This window comes from Anarrhichthys ocellatus, unplaced genomic scaffold, assembly GCF_004355925.1.
Source record: "Anarrhichthys ocellatus isolate YVR2014 unplaced genomic scaffold, GSC_Weel_1.0 scaffold4, whole genome shotgun sequence".
Taxonomy (NCBI): Eukaryota; Metazoa; Chordata; class Actinopteri; order Perciformes; family Anarhichadidae; genus Anarrhichthys; species Anarrhichthys ocellatus.
Window position 1 is genome coordinate 4732236 of NW_022280034.1, and position 17208 is coordinate 4749443.

The window sequence follows — 17208 nt, forward strand, 5'->3', positions numbered from 1 at the left end:
TAGTTATGCAAAGCTGCAGTTACCTGGTGTAACTAATTCTACACAAACGTTATTCTTTGTGGTCGTGATGCCACCCGGTGGCCACCGGAGGGCACAACAGCCTCTTCATGCTCCACTGAAGACCTGAACCAGCCAATGTTACCTCTATTACTCTGCTCCATGTAGCTCTGTTACAATGACATTTATATATACATATATATATATACATATATATATATATATATATATATGTATATATATATATACACAATATATATATATATATATATACACAATATATATATATACATATATACAGAAGAATATAATAAATAAAAAACACCAGCCTCCCCACCAGACATAAACTAAAGACAGAGATACACAGAGGTGGAAGAAGTATTTTCTCACTTAAGTAAAAGAAGCAAAACTACAGTGTAGAAATACTCTGTTACTACTCTGTTACAAATGAAAGTCAGAGAGTAAAAGTGCAAAAGTATTGGCATCAAAATATACCTAAAGTACAAAAAAGTAGGCTAGTCATCATGCAAAATGGTCCAGAATGATTTATTTTACATTGAAATATCACTATTGATGCATTCATGTGTCCATCATTTTCTACCATATTATTTAATATTTTTAAGGATGCTTTTCTAAACCTTTTCCTCTGCTACATAGATAATAACAGAAGCAATAGTAGTAATAATAATAATAAAAAGTGCATTTTAACTGAGGTCAATGGAAGCTGCACCCCCACACAAACCTTTTTGATTTAATCTAATTGAATCCCTGAAAGGCGGAGACATGTGGGCAGCAGTTGGAGCTAATCTGTTGCCTTAAACTTGATAAAATTCACATCATGTTCAACATTCTTTGAGAGTTTCCGTACTTTTCTTTTGACCTCGTCTTTTAACTCATCATCGTCTCACCAGACTTCACGGCAGACATCTTCCCTCGTTATCTAATTGCACAAAAGCTAGCGGCTAAATCTGACATTGACTTTTGTGGTTTTGAGTGAAATGTCAAAAGCTATTAGAGGATTGACTGAGTTCAGCCTCTAGCCATTAGCATGGGCGTAGATGGGATTGATTTCTTCTTGTTGCCCCTTTTCTCTCTGTATTGGTTTATTGTTAATTTTATATTTATTTCAATATGTTGTAATATTTTAGGTTATTCAGTTTGCTGAGTAACTATTTAGTTTACGTATACCGATAGACCTATAGCCTACTAGAGGGATAAACTAGAGTTAGTGCTGTGTTGTTTTTGTTTTTTTAGGAGGAAATTAGCTTTAATATTAAGTACAATAGCCTCATTAAATGGAAATATTTATGTTTGATATCGTCATAATACTAGTAGAGAGATAGAGAGACTGAATATAGCTCAGAATTCACAACAGGCATTGCATAATTGAATATCCAACACAGTCTAACTGTTGATTTCTGTACATGGACGTGAATTTTCCCTTTTTTCCTGTGATGTCCAGCAACGACTGTATTTCAGTTGGAAGTGAACAGTTTAGTAAAATTAAAAAACACTTAAAAAAAATAATGATTGAGGATTATTGTGATCCATCAAAGTGCAACCAGTGAGGGTACGCACTTTTATTTTTGATAACATTTTCCTCATATTTTTTGTTATTATTACAGCCTTAAATGTTATGTTATGATTTATTTCAGTTATGTTTTACTTGAAAAATAATGCTTAATTTCTGAACTGAACAAAATACCACAGGAGCTGTGTAACAAATACATATACAATAAATATTAGGCAAACGATATTTAGTATTTTTAAAAAGAGAGAAGGAGAGAAACAAACGGACTAAACCAAAAACAGCCCCAGTGAGCCTTTAAATGAGCAGGAAGAAGGTAAATGATGCTCTGTTCCTTACATGAGGAGGAGAGATGGTTATTACACTTTCTTCTTCTTCTCTTACATGCTGGGCATTTTTGTGGTTGTCATGGCAACCACATGCATTTAAGTCAGAAGAGCTGTTCTGAGAGAGGTCGTGAAAATAAGATTGAGCATTTTGGAGAGTGATGGTTCCATGTTTCATTTTTATTTTTCCCATCAGGAGACTCAGAGACAGAGATAGATGTTTTTTAGGGTTTCGTCATCCTGACAGACAGACAGACAGACAGAGAGACAGACTCTACTCTTATTGAGATTGATTATGTTTTCTTCACCTTCAGCATGTGGATTTTATATATCCTGCAGCATATGGATTAACTATTCTGCATCATGAGGACTTTGCTTAGAATACGTCTGTCCTTCTATTTACTGGTTTTGGTACTTTTACTGTCTTTATTTTGTGTTGTACATTAGTTTCAATGTTTAAATGATGAGCAGCAGCAGGCGGTGCAACCCAACTGCATATATCATCTATTTATAGAAAGGTCCATATGTACGCAATTTGTGAGCATCGCTGAAGTGCTGTTGAAACAGACCAGTGCTCTCTTTTCCTGATTATTTTATATGCTAATCCCATAACACTGGGACTACATACTTCCTCCACTCACCTACAATGTGTGTGTGTGTGTGTGTGTGTGTGTGTGTGTAAAATAAAAGATAAATTAATAAAATAAACTTAATAATAAAGTTAATAAAACTTAACAAACACTGAGTCTTGAATCTTCTAAAGCCACAAGATGATCAAAGTTGAGCAGAGAAGATATTCCTGGTTACCAGGAGTGCGAGGTCAACAGAAAGAGGTCAGTTCTACAGAGAAAGGAGAAGAAATGAGATAATCAAAGACTCAAATAGATTTAATGAGTGGAAGAAATAAATGGAGTGATGCCGATAGGAAATGTAGCGCAAGTAAAAAGTTAGTAAAAGTATTTCTCCCACTGCAATAATGGCAACTTTAGACCTTTGCAGCCCTTTTACGTTTATTGTGTTACTTTATTGTGTATAGAGTAAAATTTCAGAGGCACATAATCTACTTTTTACACCACCACATTAATTTGGCAGCAATCGATACGAGATACTTTATAGGTTGTTTTATACCAGTTTATAAAATAAAACATTCTCAAAGATTAAAATCTGTTAAAAAATGTAAAAAATGAAAATGCTACTTACATGTTAATGTATCAGCGATCATAATAACATGTTGTAATTTGTTTGGGAGTTTTATATATGTATAATATGTTAAAGGAGTATTTTTACACTGTAATATTGCTACTAATTTAAAGAAAGGGAACTGTTATATATTCCAGCACCAAAATGCAACATAAGGTTTATGCATCTATGTGTATTTGCTCAGCTCTGACCAAACTAGTCTGAGCTCTGAAGTGTGTGTGTGTGTGTGGGTGTGAAACAGCAGGATAGCGTGCATGTGTACATTTGTCACCACTTCCAAGAATACATTAACAATTGTTCAAAGGGACACCGCAGCAGGTGTGTTGTCTATATACGCACAGTATGTATGTGTCCTTTTTATGTTAAGAATGTAGGCTATTATAACATGTGTTATAGCTGACGACTGTGTGTGTGTGTGTGTGTGTAGTAGTGGAAGTGTGGAGAGTGTGAGGCTGAATTCAGGAGTGAGGTCAAGTGTGTGAGCAAGAGGGAGGAGGGAGGATAGAGAGAGAGAGAGAGAGAGAGAGAGAGAGAGAGAGAGAGAGAGAGAGAGAGAGAGAGAGAGGATAGTGTGTTTTTTCTCACAGTCTGTCAGAGTCTGGTGGCGGTCGGGAGGGAAAACGCTAAAAGACGCCTGATTGAGGCCGGAGCCTTTTAGTCAAGTATGATGCCGACTTAAGAGGGGAGTGAAGCCCAGAGATGCTGAGGGGATACCGTTAGCCTCCAACGCTGTTTTGTCCCAAACTCCTGAATACACACCGGGTCGTGATGGGGACTGTGAGTGAGCTTTGTGCCTCCAGCTTCCAGGCATTTCTCTGCCCTACGGTGCGACCGGGGGCACCTGCTGCAGCCGCAGGTGAGTGTTTTTAATACACTTAAAAAATAGAAATATGTTACCTATTGTCTCTGAGCACTGTCTGCCTTGATAAGTAAACTTATAATTTTCTTTCATTTTCTCAGTTTTAAAGTGCTTTACAAATAATTTCGCCATTATTGTTATTATCACGTCTTTTCTGGTTAGACGTTGCTTTTGAGGGACTCTTGAAAGCCTAGAAATAACAAACAAAACATGCAGAGCAAGACTGGCACTAAGTGCTATCAGTGTTCAGTTGCCTTGGTGATTTTCTGTTAGGTTATCAAGACACAGAGCACTCTGTATGTGTGTGTGTGTGTGTGTGTGTGTGTGTGTGTGTGTGTGTGTGTAGGTGTGTGTGTGCGCCATGCTGTGTTTCTGACATTTCTGTGTTCATCTACACACGAGTCAGACAAACTGTGTGTGTGTGTGATGGTGGGCTTGATTTGAGAACATGACGCATAGCCTCTGGTCCAGGATCCTGCTCTCCAGTGGGTGCTCGAGTGACATAATCTCCATCGCTGCCCACTGGTCTCCCTCTGTGCAGGTGCTTTCTCTCTGTGTCAATGTGCTCATTCAGAAGCCATTCTTACTCAATGAAAGCAGCCCCGGTGATCACACAGGTTCTTTCCACACGTTGTATATCTATTATGAGCTCTAGCTGGACTTTCCCTTCTGTTTTTATTGTGATTTTTTTCTGCTTCATTATTTCTGTGTTACATCTCAAGACCTCTGCTACTGTGATGAGTTCACACATAAACCCTTCAACTGTGAAACAGATTTACTCAACAAGTTGTATTATATCTTCCTTTGTGTCTATGTTATTTTATTAGTATTATTAGTATACTTGTATTTTAGCATCTGTCTTACTTTCTCTACTTTCCTCTTTTTATTCTTTCATTCATTTTGTCTTTTTTATTCATTTTTCTTTCCCCCATACAATCATACACATAAACAAGTGTGTCATATCTTATGGATTTCCCCTAAAACATGATTTACATTCATAATCACTGAAGAGTTGGATCATTTTCTCACTCGTCTTGCAGATAGTTTGGGTTTAACTTCGTCCAAATTTTGTGAGAGATTTGTGTCTCCATCTCAAATTCTCTTTCCATGAACAGCGTCCCTGTTACTCTGGATAATCCACAGACCTCACTGTCAACTGTTCAACTATTTATACCAAAATAAAAAACCATGTCTGTTGTATTTGGGTGAGCTGACCCTTTAAAAGACTAAAATGCAGCAGTTCTTCTTCCCCACCCGTCCTCAGCATATCCTGATTTTGGTGTGTCCAAACTCTGAATAAAGCACTGATTCAAGCGCACAGCTGCAATCCTTTCCTCTATCCTTCCCTACATCCTCTCCTCTCCCTTCCTCTTTCCCTCACACACCGATCGTCTGATATCAAATTCTTCCCTCTTCACACTCATTTATATAAATATGTCTGTCTTCTTCAGCAGGTGGGAAGTTGTTTTCTTTGTTACTTGTTGAGTTGTGTTTCCTCTTCCTGCTTCTAATGAATTCCTTTCACTACTTTGTACAGAACAGGGTGGAGTGCTGAAACTGGATTAAAGTGGAGCATTTACAATTATCCTTAGGCAACGATACGTTCAATCTGCTGTTGTGAGCATGCGGCTACACCCATATACAGATAGACAAACACAGATTCAAGCATGCAAACGCATTTCTCCTTTTCTCTCTACACACGTAATGGAACAGACAGACAGACAAATAGACAGATAGACAGATAAATAGATACATAGACAGCTATATAGACAGACAGACAGATGGATGGATAACTACGTGTACAGATATCAGTTTGTGTCTATCCGCTCTCTGATTGGCTGCTGCCGTTGAAGCCCCGCCCAGGCCATCCTGCCCCAACACCGGCTGTTTCTCCACAGTTGTCATTAACTGCCAGTCTAACGGTAACTGGGGAAATACAGACACATTTAGAGCTAGAAAGTTTCTTTAAAGTGTAATATTTAGCGCTGTTCTTCACACCGGCTTCGAACAACATCACAGATATGGTTTTAAAGTCGGAAGACGGAGTTGGTGAGTTGGCCTGCTTTAGTTAAATTAAACTAGCTAACCTACAAGCTAACCAGTTTAGCCAACTAACGTTAGCTAATGTAACGTCTAACGCTACGTGTAATTGAAGTGTATATACCTGCTAGTTTAACACTAATATGATTTGGCATTTAGTTTCCTCATCTGACTGTTAATGCTCTTTATAAACTGGCACAAGGGATCCATTATTATTACTCTAGATTGAGGCCAGAGCTCATGGGGGGGGGGGGGGTGTGCTTATTGTGCAGCAGTTTATATAGTTCATGTGTCTATAAATACAATCAATGCACCCATTTATCGGGTGGAAATCAGTTGGCTGGGCTACAGGCTCCTCTCTGCTCGTTTTGCCCACAACTAGTGACCAAAGTGATGGACACTGGAGGTTTGTGGAGAGACTGTAAAAAGGACTATAACTTTGATTATAAATCAGTTTCCTCACAGCTACACTAGTGTTTCCTTCTGGTAACTTGAGCCACTCTTTCAAGATGTGCTTTATGGTGAGGGAAACCTGTCCAAACAGATCACCAAATGTCATTTAAATTAACATGGAAAAAGCTTTAAAAATGGACTTCCCATACCATAAACTGTTCCAGCAAGGTAGCTGCCGTCAAGGGGGAAATATCAGAACTTCCACCAGCACAGGAAGCTTTTCTTCGCGGGTTTCCACTTAACAAAGTATCTGGTACCTTATTTTGAAGCATTATAATACCGATAGTCCATTTAGATTGTTCCTCACCTGACAGATACTTTACCACCCTGAGAGACCAGCTCAAGTTTTCATAACTGTTGCTTACAAGGATGTTTTTTTTTCAAGGCACAGTTTGTTCTCCCTGTCTGCTTGGATTTGTTTCTGCATCCTTACTGGACTTTGGAGCCTTACGGCTGTGTGAATGCAAAATCAGTCACCAGGGGAGTTTACCATAACCACGGGAACTTTGTTGAGCTTGTTATCCTCGGGGGCCAGGGAACGTTGAAACGCACAATTATCGCCTTGTGAACATTGAAATGGACATTTTTGGCCGTGTGAACTGCAAGAGGCCGATCATTGCCTCGGGTCCTGGGTCAGCTGCAGTCTCCTGTGGATGAAATAATGAGACCAACAAAGGAGGGAGCTGTTGTTGTTGGTGTTGTGTGACGTTTTCTATGAGCAACCACATGTGATAAGCAGAAGAGAATGACATATTTAATTCTACCAGAACAGAGAGCTCTTGTTTAGTGGTTTGTTATTTCTTGCATTTTGATTGTTGCTGGTGTCCAGATGTGTGCACCCTCTGTGGCTCTCTACCTTCTCTCTCTCTGGGACACCAGTGTCCACGTGGGGGAGCCTGTTGTTTGATACTGAGTGAAGAAGGGAGGAGTCAAGATGGACAGAGGGAGGTGGGGGAGAGAGAGATGGGAGTTCAAGGGTTTTCCCCTCAGACACACACACACACTTGTCCTCATCTTCATTTAGCTGCCGGCCTGCTCTCCTCCTTTCCCCTCTGCTGGAATGAGGCCCTGAGGATTAGGAAGCAGGGAGGCTTGACTAGAGGACCACAGGATTGGGATTGGGATCATTGGAGGGCTCGGGCAGGACTGGATTATTTTTGAAAATACCAGATTGGACTGCAGGCTGTGTACAGTGTCCACAGGCTGTTTTGTACTGGGAATAGTGCATCTTTTTCTACTGGGACCATTGAGACCTGTGGTGAAGCTACTTAGCAGCAGATAGACGCTTTCTCTGGTATGAACCTCAGGATTATGACACAAATGTGTAGGTGTTCAGCGCGTCATCATGACTTCTGCATCAGAGCTACTTTCAAGAAATCTGAATGAGTTTGTGTGTGCGTGTGTGTGTTGTCACGTCTTCCTCAGAAAGTCTCAAGAAACAGAACATACGTGTGGCTTGAGTTGTTTTTCACGTCATTGTGTCTTCAGAGGATGTGATGTGTTGCATAACTTAACAAACAATAGAGTGGAAGAAGAAGGAAAGAGAGTGAGCTTTAGTCCTGAATATGTTGTCCACAGCAGCTGGTCATCAGCAGCATTGCTACTTCAAGGTGTCCCATTACTAGTCAACACAAACGGACACTCGCTGACCTCCAGACTATGCAGAGCAGCTGGTGGAAGACATGTTGTTATTTACGTGTGTGTGTGTGTGTGTGTGTGTGTGCGTGTGTTTGTTTGTGTTTGCGAGGAGGATGAATGACACGGCAGAGTTTCGTTAGTCTTATTTCCTCTCTCCAAATTAAAAGCCATAGAGAGGAAGTGAGTGTGAATGTCAGTTTCACTGCCTCTCTCCGCTCACAATGCTGCGTTATTCTCGTCCTCCGGGTTATAATAAGAGCTGTGGGTTATGTGTACGTGATGAGCGAGTGCGTCACTGTCTGTGTCCAGTATGTAAATAATATCACTATCCGAGGCTGTGGCGCCTGTCATGCCACTTAATTTGCCTTTACAGTGAGAGGTGTCTGTCCTGACAGTTTGAAGGGTTTACGATATGAATCATTTCTACATTTGTACTGTACAACTGAAACTTGTAGTCGATTAATTTACTAGTTGATTGATATTTATCTGCAACAGTTTATATTATCAGTTAAACCTTGGATAAACGTTTGGGTTTTCTTCGGTGGAAAAACAAACATTTTGTCAACTTGGCCTATTTTATTACATTTTATAGACCAAATGATTATTAATTGATTAATCAAGAAATGAGATAAGATAAGCCTTTATTGATGCCCAGCACAAGAATACGCTGTCTACTCCATCTGCTGAAGAAGACTGTGACATGTGGTTGAAAGCTCTGTCGAAACCTAATAAGTTGACCTTGAGTCAGGATTTCTTTTGTCCAACGTGCATCTTAAAGTGCCAAATGCTGTAATTAAGTGCCTCAAATGTCCCTATCGTTAAACAGACTTCTGTTTGTGAAGTTGTAAAAACATGTTAAAGTTCCTTGCAGTTTTTAATGGTTAGACATTGAAGGCCAATAACTCGACATGTCCTCTGTGCCTCCTTGTTACTCCGTATAATTTAGAACAGCAGTTAAAGTTGACAGGGCAGAGGTGTGATGTGTGAAACATGCAATACGCCGATCAGCCCAATAACTCCACGTGCTGCATTCCCTCTTTTACTGCTGGAATGTAATCTTCCTCTTTCCTTTTTTCTTCTTCAGAAAAGCCACAAGTCGGTGACTAACAGAGCCACGTTCACCTTATCGTTCCTCTGCAGATCTCATGCTCAGGAACTTCTGCTCTATCAGAGTACACACTTGTTCATGCACAGTTAAGGGTGTGTATTAAATATGAGGCGGCATGGAAATTTGAGCTTAACAAGTACAGTAAGATGTCAAGTCTAATTTAGCCTTTTCAAACCACGTTTCTTCTGTTTAGTATATGTTTGCTAAACAGCCTGAACCAGGCTAAATTCTGGTGTGTGTGTTTGTGTGTACACAGTACATCTAGCCTCGTGTGTGTGTGTGTGTGTGTGTGTGTGTGTGTGTGTGTGTGTGTGTGTATATGATGGTTGTATTTGAGTGCTGTCTGTCTGTCTCTCCTCAGTGCCCGATGACCTCAGTCCAGAGGAGAGACAGGAGGTGGAAAGCATCCGCTGCAGAAAACAAGAGCTGCTGCAGGACATACAAGTAATAACACACTCTCCACTCCCTTTACACCTTTCATTTATTTATTCAGTGTGTTCAACCTTCATCTGGAGTTCCAGCTTCGTGGCCGTGTTTCTGTTTTCTGTCCTCAGTTAGCACCGCTTGGACTAAATGCTTTCTCAACAGGGCGGCCGTGAAAGGGGAGTTTGTTTTTGTCCCGTCTGTGAAACCCTGCGGCTGTCTGGACTGTTGATCTCTTTCTCTTTAACAGTTCTTTAAAGGACAGGAACAGGGAATTTTGTTCCAAAAACACCCATTTTGGAAGATATCCACCTGATTTGTCTGAAGCCTCGTATCGACCTCAGTTAAAAGTTTCAATACTAAGACGTACTTGAAAAGTTGTAAATCTATCCTTTAACCATTTTGATTATTTCAGAGAAGTGCTAAATCACACAGTGCATTGTTTGCTTTTCAATTTGTATTTCTTTGTCTGACTGTCGCATTGTTCAGGTAGTCCTTTCTTGTGTGTGTGTGTGTGTGTGGGTGTGGGTGTGGGTGGAGGGGGTTGTATAGGCGTAGGACCACTAGAGCGTTACTGTACGCATTCAAGACAGATGATCCTCTTTGTGTGGTGTGCATGTGTACGAGAGGGGTGGACCACGTGTACATGTGTATGTGTCCTCCAGCTCTCTCTTTCTCTGCCTGGAGGGACAGTTTGACCCGCTGCCTCAGTCCCCATTAACCCTTAAATAAATTAGCGGGATTGTCTGTATCAGCTCTTTATCTGGCAAATGTGTTTTGCCAGATTAGGGGGGAATTAGCTAATTGTAGTTAGCTGAAAGTTGATGACCTTTCACCCAGCCAGCATCTCATAAGCATGTGACCCTTTGTCCAAGTCTCCTTTGTCCAAGTCTCCTTCTCCAAGTGTTGGATTGAATCATCATAAATATCTGTCGATATATTTTCATTACAGCTGAGACAGTTTGACAATACAGGAAAATCAAACGTGAACTATTTTAATAAGTAATTAATAACCAAGAAAATATGATGCGTGTTTGCTTGATACACGACTTACAGATAACGTTTTTATTTAAATTCTTGCTGACTAAGTTTCATCTAATCAATTGGTTTACTGATCATGTCAGCACTAGCACAGTTAATTCAGAGTATAATTAGTATTTTATCTCTGTGTTTTTACTTATGCAGCTGCACACTGAGGGACATAAAGATATAAGATAAACATCTGTTATATTTTTAAATACCAGATGTCTTCATTCCCTACCAAACAAAAAGATTCAATAAAGGATTTAGAACAGGATTCATTCGGTAAAATTCTATGAAAACCTCATCACTGGTCTACAGTCAGCAAGGAGAGCATCTAAAAGTCACACACACACACACACACACAGGCGAACACACGCGGCCTCAGGGCAGCAACACTGTGCGACTAGATTGATGGAGTTTATTACCGAGGTCGACTCTCGTTCTCTCCTCTAAGCCCCGCCTTGTGTTGCCCTGGGGGGGAGGCTGATGGGTAATGAGCCGTGAAATATTCCAGTAATGGAGACGGAGGATGCTGTAACCATAGAAACGCACATGTAGGAATCCAGGCAAGTGAACTTATTTACCTTGTTCGCCTGGTTTTCACACCCATTACATCACTACACGCACACACACACACATTGAGAGTTGGAGATGCTTGTAGCTCTAATCCGAGCCTCGTCTGCTTTTCTCTTTTTTCTATAATTATCTCAATTCATGATCTTTTCTGCTGAGCTCAGTGTTTCTCCATCTGTTGCTTTCCTCCCGTAACCTCTGAGCTCTAAGTCTTTGATCCGGCATATTCCCGCCTCCCCACCAGTGTGACACTCAAGCAGCCCGGGGGGGTGTGTGGGTAGGCCGTCTGATGAATCTGGGTCAACACAGGGGAGAGGAGGAGCTGGGAGACGGACACACTCTGACCCCAGAACAGGTGCTACAGATCCCAGAGAGGGTTTTCTGCAGAGGGCGGTCTGTGAGAGAGTGCATCACATCTGTACTTTTAGTCTTTCTGGGTCATCTCTTCTGTAAGAAGTGTCTGGATGTGTAGCCGGAACAGACAAAAGAAAAGTACCTCCACAGGTTAATGTGAAACATCACATGTATTGTTGTGTTCTCTCTCTCTCTCTCTCTCTCTCTCTGTGCTGTCAGAGGCTGAAGGATGAGATAGCAGATGTGACCAATGAGATTGAAAGCCTGGGTCTGACTGAAGAGAGGTAAAGTATCTCTCAACCATTCTCTCTTTGTGCGTGGGCAGCTGTGGTCCACTCAGCCTTTGTTTGAGTGGAAAGACAGAAAGATCTGCTTTACACTCATAACACAGTCCACTGTTTTAGGGCTGCAACTAGAGACTGTTTACATTATTGAGTATTCTGTCGAATACTTTGCCTAATGATAGTTTAACGCCATAAAATGTTAGAAAATAGGAAAATCTCTTTTCCCCAGAGCCCAATGTGAAGTCTTCAAATTGCTTATTTTGTCTGACCAACAGTTCAGAACCAAAATATATTCAGTTGTAAATATTCCAAACGCAAGGTCCACTTACCCGACTATTCTGGGAGCTTTCAACCGTATTGGAAGCTTCCCCTTCTTCAGCTGAAGAGGGCTTTAGGAAAAGTGCCCCCGAGGTAGAGAATAAACATCCTCGCACAAAGATATTCTGTTTGCTATGAAGAAAAACAGAGAAAAGCAACAAAGCCTCACACGTGAGAAGCTGAAACTACTGAATGTTTCTCCTGATAAAGCCATGAACTACGTTTCTGTTCTTTTTAATTGGTTTCAGGAAAAGCATGCAGAGGAACAAACAGATGGCCATGGGCCGAAAGAAGTTCAACATGGACCCCAAGAAGGTGAGAACAAACAAGGCTCTTCCTTCTTCATGTAACACATAAGTGTTGAGCTGCCAACTAACCATTATTTTCTTGTCTGTTAATGTCGGGATTGTTTTTACTTGTTATTGGGATCTTTTGAAGAAGTTAATATCCGGTGTGTTTGTCATTTCAGTGAATGATGTTCAGAGTTCAGCGTTGTTTCTGACTTTCAGGGGATTCGCTTCTTGATTGACAGCTCCCTGCTGAAAAACACCAGCGATGACATCGCCCAGTTTCTCTACAAGGGCGAAGGGCTCAATAAGACCGCTATCGGTGACTACTTAGGGGAGAGGTGAGCGATACTAATGACGTTCTCTCCAACTGGTCATTTCTCAGAGCAGACATTTTGATACGTCATAGTGCGACAGAGCCATCGTGCTTTTCCAGAGGTGACATGTTCAAAATGATGATTAATGATAACGGACCCAGACGACCCATTCCTTTGTGTGTGTGTGTGTGTCGTGCAGAGATGACTTCAACATCGAGGTTCTGCACGCCTTCCTGGTGTTGCACGAGTTTTCGGACCTGAACCTGGTTCAGGCTCTCAGGCAGTTCCTGTGGAGCTTCCGGCTGCCCGGTGAGGCTCAGAAGATCGACCGCATGATGGAGGCGTTCGCCCTGCGGTACTGTCGCTGTAACCCCGGAGTGTTTCAGAGCACAGGTGTGTTCAGAAGAGGGGGAGTTTATCGTGTCAAAAATCTAAATGATTGAAATCAGCTAATAGTACTGAGAATCATACAATTATTAAAACACACACACTCTGTCTTCTTCTACAGATACCTGTTACGTGTTGTCGTTCGCTGTGATCATGTTGAACACCAGTCTACACAACCCCAACGTGAAGGACAAACCCTCCGTTCAGAGGTTCACCGCGATGAACAGAGGCATCAACGACGGGGGAGACCTCCCGGAGGAGCTACTCAGAGTGAGATACGCTTATTGTCGTTACACACACAAAAGTACTACGACAGAAACACAGCGGTTTGATTTGCTTTGAGGAATTGTTCATGTCACACTGTGATTCCAGTTGATTTTAAGTCTAGTTCTGGTAAATGAAATGTCTAAAAAAACTATTTAACATGACAAATGTCGCATGAAAAAGTAGCTGTATCTTTATTTAAGAGCTGTATTTAAATAACACCAAAGTATCAGCATTAAAATAAACTTAATGTACTGAAAGTGTGAAGGCAGTTACTGCTGAGAGACTTAACACATCAAAACATCATCATTAGTAACTGATTATATTTAGTATTCATAATCTGAAATTGCAAAGTAAGTAAAGCTGTAAAAAATACATGAAGTGGAATGAAAAGTACAATATCTGGCCCTGAAATGTAGTGGAGTAGATGTACAAAGTAGCACATAAAATGAAAAATACTCAAGGAAAGAACAAGTACTTGAGTAAATGTACTTTGTCTCCCGTCTGTGTAGAACCTGCACGACAGCATCAAGAACGAACCCTTTAAGATCCCCGAGGACGACGGGAACGACCTCACACACACCTTCTTCAACCCCGACAGAGAGGGATGGCTGCTGAAACTCGGTGCGTGCATCCAAGTGGTGTGAAAGTCACTGAACAGAAATATAAAGGCAATGCTTTGATTGTTTCAGGAGGTGAATTTAAAGATTGAAGATTTTATCTATGCTCATAAATAGTTTTTTTGTTTTTTTTTGTTTTTTTTTAAATACTGTACTCGCACAGATTTAGCTAGATTCGTGACCAGAATTTGAGAGAATTAACATTCGTTAACAGAATGGGAGCAAAAACAAGTGTTGCATTTGTGGTTTTGTTCATTTCATTTAACTCCTCCAGCATTGGTCCCGGTGTGTTAGTCACTGTGAGCTGGAAGGCCCTCTAGTGGACTATGTTTGTAACAGCACCTTCAACATGAGGAGGACAGACTGGTGTTGGAAGTTTTGTTCAATTCTTTTGTTGACGTTGTTCTTGTTTGTTTGTGTTTCATGGGTTGTGACTCCAGGAGGTATGTACCCCTAAACTCTGAGCTTTAATGCACTGCTTTGCTTCTGAACTACCCCCCACTGGCTGTCTGTGCTTTCGCCCTCACATCACAACTTGATCAGCTTGTATGCTGTTCAGAAGTAGTTTCACATCTCTTTCTATCTGCTGGCACCTGACCCACGTTTTAACCTCTGCTTCCATCTCTGCGCTCAGCAGCCTCTGTATGTAACCTGCTGATTTGTGCTTCAGAGTCGTCAAATGACGTCCGTCTTTGTGCTCCGACCACTTAAGTCTTGTGTCCTTACTGAAGTCGTAGCTCACCCGTAGTCTCTCCTCAGGTGGACGAGTGAAGACCTGGAAGAGACGCTGGTTCATTCTCACAGATAACTGCCTCTACTACTTTGAATACACCACTGTAAGTAATAACAGAGCAGAGGTATCCGATAAATAATGCATGTTGCCTCAAGTCAGTACTTAGACGTATTGTGTGTCTCTGCTGTTTTCAAGGACAAAGAACCCAGAGGAATTATTCCACTGGAAAATCTGAATATCAGAGAAGTCGATGACTCCAAGAAACCGGTGAACTCTTTATTCTCTCTTCTCTTTCTGACACATTCTGGGATGTAATTGTACAATTTATTTTTCTTATCACGTGAGAAAAGAGGGATGGAAATGGCAGATCTTGATAAATATAAAACTGTATGCAAAGATGCAAAAAAGCTGCTGACTAGATGCAAAAAGTAGTGTAAATATAAACAAAGTTCAAATTAAGCAGTAAATTGTTGTCTTTAATATGTCGCCTCTATCCCCTATTAAATGCCGATACACTCTATGTATCTTGCACCTATTGTGGTTGGATATCCATTAGTTCTTTAATTCTTTGTTTCCCTCTTTAAAACATGTCCAGTGTTAACCAAGCAGCATTTCACCAAGAATTGTTTAAATATTTTAATAATTTGTTTCCTGTAAATCTCCTGGCGCTTCTTGCTGGTTGTGCTTCCCTCACAGAACTGCTTCGAGCTCTTCATCTCGGACCACAGAGATCAGGTGATCAAAGCCTGCAAGACGGAGGCAGACGGACGCGTCGTCGAGGGAAATCACACTTTTTACAGAATCTCCGCCCCGACCGCCGAGGAGAAGGACGAGTGGATCAACAGCATCAAGTGAGCCACTTTTTAAACCCTCTCCTACAGGTGATCGGTGTGAAGTCTCCTTATCTAACCATCCTCCTTCCTCCACCTGCAGAGCCGCCATCAGCAAAGACCCGTTCTACGAGATGCTGGCTGCTCGGAAGAAGAAGGTCTCGTCTCTGAAGGGTCTGTAGAGCCGCTGAGGATTCATCGGGGAAAGGTTTCGACTGAATGCAGCCGAGTGGAAGTGGACCCGATTCTTCAGTGACGCTTGGACCTGACAGAGGATTCGGCTCTTAAAGAAGCTCTTCCTTTGTCACATTTTGAACCGACGCACCTTCAGTACCGACGGCTCGTTCTCTGCAGGTTTTGCCCTTTTTGTTTAAAGTGTACTTTCCCACCTAGAGACCTTTTTGAACACTCTACTTCCCTCTGGTTAGCACTCCCACTCCTCCTACAATCTGCTGTGTCTGATTCCCCTCAGAGCCACGTCATTCCGACCGTTTGCTCTGCTGTGGTACAAAGAGTCTCTACAGGAGACATTTCCAGTCAGAATTAACTCCAACACTAGGTGAGAGAAAGACGGCTGCTGATGTTTGATAAAAAAACCTTTCTACACCTTTTTGAAAGACGCGTTACAACAGGAGGAGGATGGGAACAGCTGATGAATGAATCACGTCGTACATTCATGTGATTCAGAAAACACTGAACGCTGGACTTTATGGTTTGATTAAAAAAAAAAAAAAAAAAAAAAAAAAAGCTCTTTTCTAAGCCTGCTTTCTTACTGCTGTTGGTCTCGTCAAAGCGCGGTTAATGAAAATGAAGGCGATGCCTAAATATTTATTTATCCAGATTTCTTGTAATTTATTGTTTTGAGTTCTGTCTCATTAAACGTTTGCAAACCAACATTTAACTCTGACTTTTATTCCAAACCAGGACCGGAAAATACTTTGTTACTGTAATTAAGTAATAAAATGATTTGCTTCGTTTCATTAAGTACGTTAGATTTAACACTGTTAGTCATATTGACTTCTTTCCTTTTCACTCATACCTGTTTTTAAAATCAAATCTGGATGCTTGTGCAACATTTGGAAGATGCGGCGAGTTTCTATAAAGACTTGTAATCAGATATAAAAGTGCTCATCTAGTGTGACTGTGCAGCGACAGCAGCTCAACAATCATAAGATGCAGTTACTTCCCGCTTTGCTTATCTGATCACCTCACATGTAGGGATCACGTCGTCGTCAAAGGCAGCGCCGGCAGATTCCTGGCAAATATTTGACCCTCTACGACATCAGAGGAACGTGGATGTATTTAACAAGCAGACGTGTTGCAACCCATAAATCATTTCAGTGTAAACATTCCTGAGATCAGAGGTGTCACTCAAAAGACAAACTTATTGTCCTTTAAGCGATTGCTTCCTTAGTCTTTAAATATTTGAACATTTCAAGATGCAGGGTCTTTTTTTGTTTTTTTGAAATAGTTCAAAATCAGATTTGTAAACCAAATATTTAACTTTTCTAAAAACATGTTAATATCTGTTTCAGTTACTCGCCTACTTTTAAGTATTGCTTAAACCTGCAATAACTGAGCTTTTGGTCACAGCGGAAACAAACGGCGACATATCACCGTTAAGGCGAACTTTCTATATACGTCCA

General features: G+C 41.0%; 1 protein-coding gene across 6 annotated transcripts; it reads left to right on the forward strand.

The window, feature by feature from the left end:
- Nucleotides 1-3677: 3677 nt before the first annotated feature.
- On the forward strand, nt 3678-16456 carry cyth1b (cytohesin 1b). 6 transcript variants are annotated; one of them, XM_031843363.1, is made up of 12 exons: nt 3678-3907; nt 9511-9593; nt 11742-11806; nt 12373-12439; nt 12634-12752; nt 12928-13121; nt 13237-13385; nt 13892-14004; nt 14757-14835; nt 14928-14999; nt 15429-15583; nt 15666-16456. In XM_031843363.1, exons 1-12 carry the CDS (start codon nt 3820-3822, stop codon nt 15742-15744), a joined length of 1263 nt encoding a protein of 420 aa, XP_031699223.1. In that variant the 5' UTR covers nt 3678-3819; the 3' UTR covers nt 15745-16456. The 6 variants fall into 6 exon arrangements, with proteins under 6 accessions (XP_031699223.1, XP_031699225.1, XP_031699224.1 ...); XM_031843365.1 differs by lacking the exon at nt 3678-3907 and adding an exon at nt 5738-5959; XM_031843364.1 differs by lacking the exon at nt 3678-3907 and adding an exon at nt 6216-9241.
- Nucleotides 16457-17208: the final 752 nt, after the last annotated feature.